The sequence below is a fragment of the Hesperophylax consimilis genome, unplaced genomic scaffold (genome assembly GCF_061612785.1).
Source record: "Hesperophylax consimilis isolate HC1 unplaced genomic scaffold, BYU_Hcon_1.0 scaffold_33, whole genome shotgun sequence".
Lineage (NCBI taxonomy): Eukaryota > Metazoa > Arthropoda > Insecta > Trichoptera > Limnephilidae > Hesperophylax > Hesperophylax consimilis.
The window spans coordinates 2,102,716-2,114,542 of NW_028301263.1; the positions used below are offsets into that span (position 1 = coordinate 2,102,716).

Sequence of the window (11,827 nt, forward strand, 5' to 3'; positions counted from 1 at the left end):
TTATCGTGGCTTTACGCTGATTGGCTGACCGTTGCCGCTCACTGTTTGGCCTAGCTTCGCCTGGGAAAAGGAGAGGGGATGCTACGTAAATACTAGGTCCATGGCTTGCGATGTGCCCAGTGCTCTCGAGCCGGGGAGGGGATACTACGTAAATACTGTGTCCTGGCGCGCGTTGTGCTCAGTACTCGCCGGCCGGGTAAATACAGCTTTCTTATCCTCACATGGTCAGACATCTGCTTTGCGGCCTTTGGGTAGCATTGCGTAATGCGTTCGATACATCATCCACAAGTTATATTCTTTTTTTTAACACTAAGAAGACAACAAAAGTTAACTCCCGAGAACTCTCGGATGAGAAGTGACTGTTTGTACCAGTTACTTCTCTATTTATTGGACAAAATTATACATTAAATTTCACACATGTTCAATGAGAGTAATTAGCGATCACCCTTATCTCTTCACTGTGTTGAACAAAACAAAAACATTAGTTTTTAAATGTATGGTGGCGCCGAAAATCCATTAATATTAACTATAGCAGTCGCACATTAAGGATGTGGAATAATATTATAGTATCATATTTATTTTGACGCAGATATCTAAATGGTTTTATCAAAAATATTAAGGACATCGTAAAAACTTGAGATCTTGTTATCTCATAATGACTTTGGCTCTGCACGTCCGATATACTCCCCACGGTGCAGTCTCTGCTGCGCCCAGCTACTCCGTCGGGCGTGTTCTGTTTCATCCCAGCGTCTCGTGTTTGCAGTTGATGTCATTGCAAGGGGTTTTGGCTAGGCAGGTGTTGTCGTGCTGGTGATTGGATCGGCTGGTGTTGTTGAAGCAGGTAGTATGACGGCGATTTTAATGGCCGGTCTAACATATATTCCGGAACTTGTCTGGATACGGGCTGTCCTGACTTGTCCGTCGGCGGCGGGCACGGCCTCAAGGACGCGGCCACGCGGCCAGCTGTTCCGTGGCAGCGTGGAGTCCATAATGACCACCAGGTCATCCTTCTTAATGGGTGTGACCGGGTTGTGCCATTTTTGCCGAGCTGCCATGGTGGGAAGGTATTCTAGAAGCCACCGCCTCCAGAATATGTCTGCAAGTTGCTGGCCGATACGCCACTGGCGGCGAAGGCATATTTCCTCTTCCTTTTTGCCAAACATGGACAAGAGGGGACGCTTTCCGGCCGACCCTAGAAGAAAGTGGTTGGGGGTCAAAGGCTCTTCGTCGCGTGGGTCAACTGATATGTGAGTGAGTGGTCTGTTGTTCACTGTGAATTCAGCCTCTGCCAGGGCCGTGAGTAAGGTTTCTTCTCTAGGTGCCCGTTCCTTAAGTGTGGTGCTCAGGGCTCTTTTTACTGACCGTACAAGCCTCTCCCAAGCTCCCCCCATGTGGGGCGTCATTGGAGGTATGAAATGCCACTCAATGCCCTGGGTGGCTATGGCATCAAGCATTCTGGCATCGTGGCTCAATGATACCAGAGCGTCTCTCATCTCTGCATCGGCTCCATGAAAATTTGTTCCGTTGTCGGAGTACATGGCTGCGGGTTGTCCCCTTCGCGCAGTCATCCGCTGTATGGCCATGATGGCTGAGTCTGCGGTCAGTGAGGCGGCCAGTTTTAAGTGAATGGCGCGGGTCGAGAGACAAGTGAAGATGGCTCCATATCGTTTTTCCCTATGTCTGCCAACCGTGATCTCCATAGGCCCGAAGTAGTCGAGTCCGCAATGTGTAAATGGGCGGATGTGATGCATCAGTCGAGGTGGTGGTAGCGCCCCCATTAGTGGTGGAGAGGGTTTGCTTCTCCTTATGTGGCAGGTGGGGCAGGCGTGTGCTATCTTCCTGCTTGTAGTGCGCAGACGCAGTACAAAGAAATCGCCCCGCACCTCTGCGACCGTCTTCTCCGTGCTGGGATGGTCCGCCTTCTGGTGGTAGTGGCGAATCAGGAGCTGAGTGTACGGGTGGTCTCCATCCAGGATGACGGGAGTCCGTGCTACACACTTCGTTTTCGCTAGAGCTCGCAGCCGGGTACCCATCCGCAGGGCGCCGTCTTGTCCGAAGAAGGGGTTTAATGGGTTCAGACGACTACCAGTCGGCAGCATTTGGCCTTGCTTGAGGGTGGTCATGTCAGTATTGAAGGCGTCCTCCTGAGACCTTTTTATCCATCTGTCTTCCGCCTCCTTGATCTCCTCCGCTCGCAGTGGGCCCCCTACAGATTTGTTAACTTTCATCCGACATTGTTTCACAAAGCGGAGAACCCATGCTGTTGCACGAATCAGCCGTTGCCATGAGGAGAATCTCTCGATGGATGGTAAGGCTTCCCTTGCAGTTGATAGAAGGCCGACGTAGTGAGGCTTAACCTCTAGTGTCTGGTCGTCGGGCCTTTTGACAGGTGCACGCTCTTTTGGCCACGCACTCTCAGGTAAAATGATAAAGGCCGGCCCGGTAAACCACCTTCCTTTGGGTGATAGGTCGGGCACATCTGAGTCCCTTGTACCGATGTCAGCGGGATTGAGCTTGGTTGGCACCCATCTCCAGTCGAGTATGTTGGTTAACTCATCTAATTCGCCCAGTCTGTTTGCCACGAAGGCAGAGTACGTACGTGGGTCAGTTCGTAACCAGCACAATACGGTTGCAGAGTCTGTCCAGAAGTACGTTTGGGATATACGGGCCTGGCTTTCCTTGTGGATGGTCTGGGCTAGTCTTGCCGCGATGAGTCCGGCTTGTAACTCAAGGCGGGGAATGGAGAGGGGCTTCAGTGGCGCCACTTTGCATTTACTGGCCAGAAATGTCGCCTGTAGGGATCCATTGACTTCTTCGGTGTAATAGGCGACAGCGCAGCAGGCTTGTTCTGACGCATCGCAGAAGAGATGTAGGGTCACGCTGTTCTGCTTGAGATGGAGGCAGAGTCTCGGAACTGAAATGCTGTGTGTATTCAACAGGCTCAGCCATTCGGTCCACCTCTGTGTATGTTCAGGGGTAATAGGGTTGTCCCAGCCTATACTCGAGCGCCACACGGCCTGCAGCAGTATCTTCGACCGGATTGTAAGGCAGGAAATGAAGCCTACTGGGTCGAAGATTTTCATTACTATTGAGAGCAGCTGCCTTTTCGTGGGTCGCGTGGCCACTTCTGGGGTGATCGCCTCTTGGAATGAGTACAGGAAGTTATCAGTGGATGGGTCCCAAACTAGTCCGAGCACTCGTTCCGTCTCCGTACCTCCACCGCTGATCCGCACTGTGGAACTGGCCCGGTCTTCTGTGGGAACACCGGCTATGGCAGCTGGACTGTTAGATGCCCAGCTAGTTAGGTGGAATCCTCCTTTCGCGAGGAGGGTGCTCACACCGTGGACGAGTGAGGCAGCCTCCTGACAACTGTCTACCGCATCTAGGTAGTCATCCATGTAGAATTTAGAACGAATGGCTGCTGCGGCAATCGGGTTTTCATGTTCGTATTCCCCGGCTACCTTGTTCCGGACGAACTGGGCGCTGCTCGGTGAACAAGTGGCTCCGAACATCATAGATGACATCTGGTAAGTATCAGGTTCGTGTTGGTTCGGTAATCTCCAGAGGTAGAGTTGGGACAGCTGATCTTCCCGCCTTATCTTGATCTGCAGAAACATTTCCTTGATATCTGCGGCAATGGCGATGTTTCCCTCTCAAAAGCGCAGAATATTCCCTAAGAGGGAAGACAGCAGGTCAGGGCCGGTAAGCAGCTGGTCATTAAGGGAGGTCCCTCGGCATCGACTGGCGGCGTCAAACACTATTCTGATCTTCCCTGGCTTATTGGGGTTTGTCACCGCAAAGTGCGGCAGGTACCATTTTTTGGGTGCGGTTGTTGACGCTTCCAGTTTAGACAGCTTCCTGGCGTATCCTTTGTTGACCAGCTGGCTCATCTTGTCGCTGTAGGCTGCTGCCAGATTCTGATCTGCTGCCAGCTTCTTCTCAAGGGAATGAAGTCGTTTCAGCGCGCACTGCCGGTTGTCAGGCAATGTGGCTTCCGGATTACGCCACAGGAGGCCAGTTTCCCACCTCCCAGTGCGAAGAGGCCGGGTAGTCGTGTTCATTAGTGCGATGGCCCTTTGTTCGCTTGCCTGGGTTCTCACCGCGGCAGTTACGCCAAGAGAGTCGACGGCAAAGTTGCATTTTACCAATTCTCTTAGGCGGATATCTGCGGCTGATTCAATTTGTAGTGCCAGCGTCGTGGATTTATTGTCACTGCCAGTCCCGACACCCCCATGGGCGATCCACCCCAGTGCGGTTCGTGACACTATTTGCGTAGTGTCATGGTCTTTGCGCACTTCCCGTGAAACGATCAGATGAGCATTGTCTTGCCCTATCAAAAGTTTTGGGGTGACAAGGTTTCCCTGGGCCTGTTGTTCTGGCAGGTTGAGGTCGGAGATCGTGTTGGCGATGATGTAGTAGGTGTCACTGCTATCACATCCTCTTATGGTCAGCTTCACTCGGCGGGAGAGTGTGTCAGAGGTGCACATCCCTTTGGCGCCATGGATCCGTATGCCGCGGACTGGGCCGCTCACCCCGATCCGTGTCGCGATGTCAGCGTCGACAAGTGTCACAGTTGAGCCTTCGTCGAGGAGCGCGAACACCAAAACTTTGCTTCCTTGGGGGACGCCCAACATAACCTGCACAATTTTTAACAGCACGCTCCGGTCCGTCGTCTGGCGTCACAAGTTAACCTCACCGACAGCACCTTCCGGTACGAACTGTGGGTCATGAAGCAAACGGTGATGTGGTGATCTGCACCCTCCTATGCCGCACCATGCCTTGGTTTTACAGTCCCGTGAGTGGTGTCGATCCAGACACTTACGACACAGGTTCTTCTGTCGGAGGGCGAGACTTTTCTCCGCGAACTCGGTGCACTCGCAAGTTTTGTGGTTGCCACCGCACTGGCCGCAACTTTCACTAGACAGTTTGCGTTTACGCGTATTGTTCATTTTATTTTCGCGAGGCTCACTCCTCTTACGCGATGTAACAAATTCAGCGGGTCTAGAGTCTGGTTTAACTTCTTCACCGTTTACTACATGCACCTGCTCGATCCGTCGCGGTCGAGGTCGCACTGGGTCGATCATCCCGCTGTTGGGTATAGCGTTAGCCATACTTTTCAGAAATGCTGCCAGCTGAGTTATTGTAGCTAGACTCGTAAGACCACGTGTCTCATACAGCCAGGTCATCCGTAGCGTAATCGGCATCTTTGTTGTGATGTCATTCAGTAGGGTGGGGTTGGTCAGGTATCCGTCAGTCCTAAGGATCCTAAGTGATGTCACCAAGTTCTGGACGGTTCCGGAGAAGTCTGCCAGGTCCTCAAGGGTTGCGTCTATTGTGAGATACGGCAGCTTTTTCACCTTTTCCAACATCAACGTGGCTATTGCGCTGGCGCCACCGTATCGCTGCTCGAGGACAGAGAGGATCTCTGGAACTTGAGCGGGATCCATGAGGAGAGGGCCGACTGCATCCCGAGCCTTCCCTTTTAGTGCACGCTGCAGCCGGATGAGGTTTTCAGATGAAGTCATTCTGCAAGTGGTTGTGGATTGGGTGTACTGGGCTTTCCATGTGGGCCACTCGAGCGGGTCACCCAGGAAGAGGGGAAGATCCTTGGCCGTGGTCTGCCTTGCGATTAAGGCGGCCATCCGTGTATCGTCCTCTATCGTGCGAGGGCTTTCTTGGGCACGGGACGTGCGAAAACCCTCTGCTATTGCTGAGGTGATCTGGGACAGCTGATCAGCGCCTTTTTGCACCCACTCGTGAGTGTGCTGTGCTGTCTCATCGGCCGTAGGCAGTGGCGGAAACAGTGGTGAAAAATTCTGACTCGTAGGGAATTGCTGCGATCTGTTATGCGTAAATTCCACTTCTCCAGGTACTGCTGCTTGGAGCTGTCGCTCGGGGTGCTGTGGTAGAGTATAATCGGCTATGGGAATGCTTGCCACGGGTGCCGTGTGTCCCGTAGTTTCCGACAGTATGTGCACTGAGCGTGCATTCGAGGCGGGTCCGGGTTTTATGATAGCGTGGCCAGGATTTGAGGCGGGCCGTGTTCCCGGCAGTGTACGCACCGGGCATGCATTCAAGGCTTGCCCGGGTGCTGTGATAGTGTAACCGGCTTTCGAGGCGGGCCACACTCCAGGCGCTGTTTGCACCGGGCATGCATTCGAGGCTTGCCCGGGTGCTGTGATAGCGTAGCCGGCATTCGAGGCGGGCCACGCTCCAGGCGCTGTTTGCACCGGGCATGCATTCGAGGCTTGCCCGGGTGCTGTGATAGCGTAGCCGGCATTCGAGGCGGGCCACGCTCCAGGCGCTGTTTGCACCGGGCATGCATTCGAGGCTTGCCCGGGTAGTGTGATAGCGTAGCCGGCATTCGAGGCGGGCCACGCTCCAGGCGCTGTTTGCACCGGGCATGCATTCGAGGCTTGCCCGGGTGCTGTGATAGCGTAGCCGGCATTCGAGGCGGGCCACGCTCCAGGCGCTGTTTGCACCGGGCATGCATTCGAGGCTTGCCCGGGTGCTGTGATAGCGTAGCCGGCATTCAAGGCGGGCCACGCTCCAGGCGCTGTTTGCACCGGGCATGCATTCGAGGCTTGCCCGGGTGCTGTGATATCGTAGCCGGCATTCAAGGCGGGCCACGCTCCAGGCGCCACGGGGGCTTGGATAGTTGTGAACCTGGAATCGGCAGGTTGGTGGCCTGCTTGCAGTGCGGCGGATGTCTTTGTTGCTGCTGCCAGGGCTGCAAGTAGGTTGGCGGTGTGCTTAACGTGCTGCTTCTCTCGAGTGCGCAACTCACGGCGCAACATTTGTATTGCATCCTCAGTTGACTCTGACCGTTGGTCATCATCCTCTCCGTCGGACTCCTGGGGGGCCGGGGAACTGTGGGTCAGGATGGGACCCCAAGCTGTGGTTGATTGTTCAATGGAGTCCGAGGCAAGCATAGCTTGATCAGCTTGCTGGGGTGCATCTTGGCTAATGGGAACATCAGTCGGAGAGTTGGAAGTAGGGTCCGGGGCTCGGCGAGACATACGTTTGTCTCGGTCTGCGGGAACGCTGGTTGCTGATCGCGACGCCCCGGATGACGTAGAGATTTTATGGCCACTGCGGAGCGAAGGCATCTTTACTGAAGCACGATTAAAGGCGTAATGCGTAGAACCGGCACGAAGGACCAATTTGTACGGGACCAAGTTAGTGAAGCCCGCACAAATACTGCAAATTCAATAGGGCACCGGCACACATTGACACCTTGATCTGAGAGTTTTTGCAGGGGCAGTAGGAAAACATTAAATTAAACAAGTATTACTTTCCCGAGAACTCTCGGATGAGAAGTGACTGTTTGTACCAGTTACTTCTCTATTTATTGGACAAAATTATACATTAAATTTCACACATGTTCAATGAGAGTAATTAGCGATCACCCTTATCTCTTCACTGTGTTGAACAAAACAAAAACATTAGTTTTTAAATGTATGGTGGCGCCGAAAATCCATTAATATTAACTATAGCAGTCGCACATTAAGGATGTGGAATAATATTATAGTATCATATTTATTTTGACGCAGATATCTAAATGGTTTTATCAAAAATATTAAGGACATCGTAAAAACTTGAGATCTTGTTATCTCATAATGACTTTGGCTCTGCACGTCCGATATACATGGCTAAAGTCATTTCAAGCTACGATTCCAACCAACGATGTTTTAGTATATGTTCGTCAATCAACAGGAGCCATAATGTCTGTACATCAGAGCCCTTGAGAATTATTATCCAATTAATGGTTCCCGGGGCGGCGGTACACATACCCTCCTCCCAAATTGTAATAAACGTCTACTTTCAAATGCAAAACATAATTTAAAACGTACCTAAATCTTGACCTCCGTTATCGAGGGGTAAGGCTCTCGACTAGCAATCCGAAGGTCGCGGGCTCAAATAAATTTTACTAAAATTAATTTGTACTATTTTACAATTAGTGTTTGGTAACCAGATCTGAATAGCCAGGTACTTTCCCGCCTTCCTCTACGTCATCTCCTTCGAGGTCCACAATACCTTCAGTCTCACAACAACCCCAATTGGGGATGCCATAGTCTCACTGGCTCCAGACGGGAGCAGTTGGGACTCTGGTGTGGTATTCAAAAATTTTTTTTTAAATGAAAACAATATTGTAAATATTATAATCAGATGCCAATTATATTTCCTACAAATATACATCTAAGTTGGTGCCCACACTATCGTATTCGGTCAACTTCGATCAACTTCGCGAGTAGTGTAGCTGTAGTAGTGTAATTTATAAACACATTGAAACGAAAGGAACGAAGCAACCGCAAGCAGCGTTATGCGTTGTTTGCGGTTCCTTCATTCCTTTCTCAAAGACAAATACATAGCACTATCTTTTTTTATGTCAATACAAATATGGGATGCTAGGAAGAGGAATATGGGAAAATACCTGGCTATACAGATTCGGTCACCTAATACGGCTAAAGCCGTTTCAGGCCACATTCCGATTCTTTTTTTTAAATATATTACTTTGAAAAAGTTTATTTGTATTTATTTTTGTTCCATTTCCATAGTCCTCAATAAGTTTTATACCTGTTCTGAGGTCTACATACTACAAACTGAAACATTCGGTCGGAGCCGCAATGTTTTTTTTATTTCTGTGGGCCTTAGAAAACAATAATGTTATTTATAACGGTTTTGTTGACCGAGAGAGAACGAACACAGGTTCTCTGTTTTTTGACCAGATGTAGGTATATTTTTTACAATGCCGGCCGGCGTAGTCCGGGTGGTAAGGCTTTGGACTCCCATTCCGAAGGTCGCGGGTTCGAACCCTGTGTACGCAAATAAATTTTATTTGATTGATTTGTGTTATTTCACAATTGATTAATTAAAATAATAAATACTATATATGCGGCACGTTCCAGAGTGGAAGATACTCCCAGTATCGCCTTGGTGTAAGACCACCATTCAGAATTGAAACGTTTCTCCAAATGGCTTTAGCCGTGTTTAGTCAGGGTGGCCACAGACCTGGAAAACCGGGAAAACCGGGAATTATCAGGGAATTTTACCGAACCGGGAATTATCAGGGAAATGTCAGGGAATTTTAAAATATTCTTAAAATATCAGGGAATTCCAACAATAAAACGAAATTCGTTATTTACGATTTGTGAAGTCCCAAAGTTGTGTTTTATTACTTTTACTTGCGGCCTGTGTAACAAAAGATATGCCTACAAAGACAAACTAAATAAGTAGGTATTTTTTTTATTATTATTTTCGTAAATAGCCCTTGCAACACAATCATGTCGTAAACCACCCGCCTTGATTTTTACCCTATACTATGTAGGTGCGAAATCTGTAAAGAAAAAGCTAGCAAAGTTACAACAAAGTGTCAAAAGGGTCGAACACCCAGTACGGTCGTAATAAAATTTAAAGATCATCATTATCAACATTTTTACAAAGTATCAATACAGTAGAACCTTGTTAATTTGAAATCCAGGGGACATCAAAAATCAAATTTCGAATTAAGGAATTCCCACGTAATTCGAATTTTTATGAAAAAAAAAAAAATACGCCGAAAATCGATTTTCTCGGCGGCCTCTTCAAATCCGGGTGGTATTTTAGTTGTAAATTCGTATTAATACCAATTATTTCTTTATTTTCGCGGCCGATTACCGTAGCGGCGGGCCCTTTAAATTCAGATATTCGCAATAAATTCGTAAAAATACGATATATTTCCGCGTAAATCGAGATTTCGCGGTAATTTTCCGTCGCAGCCGGCACATTATTTCAAATATCTGAATTTAAATTCGTAAAAATACGATATATTTCCGCGTTAAACGAGAATTCGCGGCCGTATTCCATCGCGGCCAGCTCTTAAAATTCAGATTCGAAAAAAATTCGCAAAAATACGATATATTTCCGTGTAAATCGAGAATGCGCGGCCGATTTCCGTCGCGGCCGACCCTTTAAATTAAGATATTTCATGTAAATTCGTAAAAATATGAAATATTTCCGCTTAAATCGAATTTTATCGGCAGTTTTTCGTCGCGGCCGGCCTTTTAAGTTCAGATATTTGAAGTAAATTCGTAAAAATATGTAATATTTCGGCGTGAATCGAAATTTTTCGGCCGATTTCCGTCACGCCGTATTTTTTAACTCGGATATTCGAAGTAAAGTTGGCAAAAATACGATATATTTCCGCGTAAATTGAAATTTCGCGTCCGATTTCCGTCGCGGCGGGCCCTTGAAATTTCAGATATTCGAAATAAATTCGTAAAAATACGATATATTTACGCGTAAATCGAGATTTCGCGGCCGATTCCGTCGCAGCATTTGAATTTAAATGAAATTCAAATATTCGAAATAAATTCGTAAATATACGATACATTTACGCGTAAATCGAAATTTCGCGGCCGAGTTTCGTCGCGGCCGACCCTTTAAATACTATATTTGGTGTAAACTCGTAAAACTACGACATATATCCGCGTAAAACGTATTTTCTCCGCCCTTCAAACTCGGATATTCGAAATAAATTTGAAAAAATACAACATTCCAGTGTAAATCGATTCAGATTTATACAATAATAATACTAATTAGGATGATGTATAGCCACGTAAAAATACATTTTTCGGCGTTTTACCGCTACGGCTGACTTTTAGATTCAGATTTACGAAATATTATGATTTATTTTCGCAAAAATTAAATTTTTTCGAATTTCACGAACAAATTTTCGTGCGCGGAGAAAAATAAATTTCGAATTACGAATTAACGAATTTCGAATTAAAAAAAATTTTGTATGAAAAATTTTTTTGGCGAAAATTTCGAATTACGCGTTTTTTCGAATTATCGGGGTTCTACTGTACTTACTTTTGTTTATTTGTCTATTTTTGTCTGGTCTTTTCATTTGTACACAAATTGTCTTCAGGCGAAATATCATAAATTTGTAATAAGTGTATTTTGTTTTGAATAGATCATTGTGGTGCAAAGAAATAATAAATGCTTTAGATGACGGAATTCCTTTTATTTATGTATCTGTTCTAATTTTCTGGCGTAGATGAAAATCGTGTTTCAAAAATAAAATTTTGAACGATATGTCCTTTATACCAAATAAAACATATCAGGGAAAAATATAGAAACTGCCCTGGAAAACCTGGAATTATCAGGGAATTTTGAAATCCTTTTTTTGTGGCCACCCTGTTAGTGACTTGATCTAAATGGCCAGGTACTTCCCCACCTTCCTCTTCCCCATCTCCTTCCCTTACCCACTTACCTTCAGCCAAACAACATACCCCAATTGGGGATGCCATAGTCTCACTGGCTCCAGACCGGAGCAGTTGGGACTCTTGTGAGCTATTCACTATAAAAATACTATGAAAAACCAAATGCCAAAATGTTTTTAATAGAGATATACATAATTAAGAAATTGGCACATACATCATCATACATGTCATAATATGGAAAATCAGGACTAAAGATATATGAAGAAATAATAATAATATAAAATGAAATGTCAGGCTTTCTGTAAAAATATTAAAATACATACAATTAAATTAAATGTTACCTTGTTTATATTCGTTTATATTCTAACGTAGTATAAACTAATTAAATAAATAATACAAAAAAAATAGTGCCATCTGGTAACTGAAATTCATAACTTTTATAACGAAGATTTACATTACCGCCATCTTACTGTTTTCAGGCAAACGTTTTTAAAATAAATTCTAGTTAGAAAAAATATTGTTTTGGAAATGAACAACAGAGTTCGTGTGTGTCGAAAATAGTTGATTTTGTCATGTCTACAATCGGTCTTATTTCAAATATTTTTTAAATATTCAGCATTGAG

General features: G+C 46.6%; 1 protein-coding gene across 1 annotated transcript; it reads right to left on the reverse strand.

Moving 5' to 3' along the window:
- Positions 1–788: 788 nt before the first annotated feature.
- LOC149409224 (uncharacterized) lies at positions 789–3,617 on the reverse strand. Its single transcript, XM_089650050.1, has one exon. The coding sequence runs from the start codon at positions 3,615–3,617 to the stop codon at positions 789–791; it is 2,829 nt and encodes a 942-aa protein (XP_089506176.1).
- Positions 3,618–11,827: the final 8,210 nt, after the last annotated feature.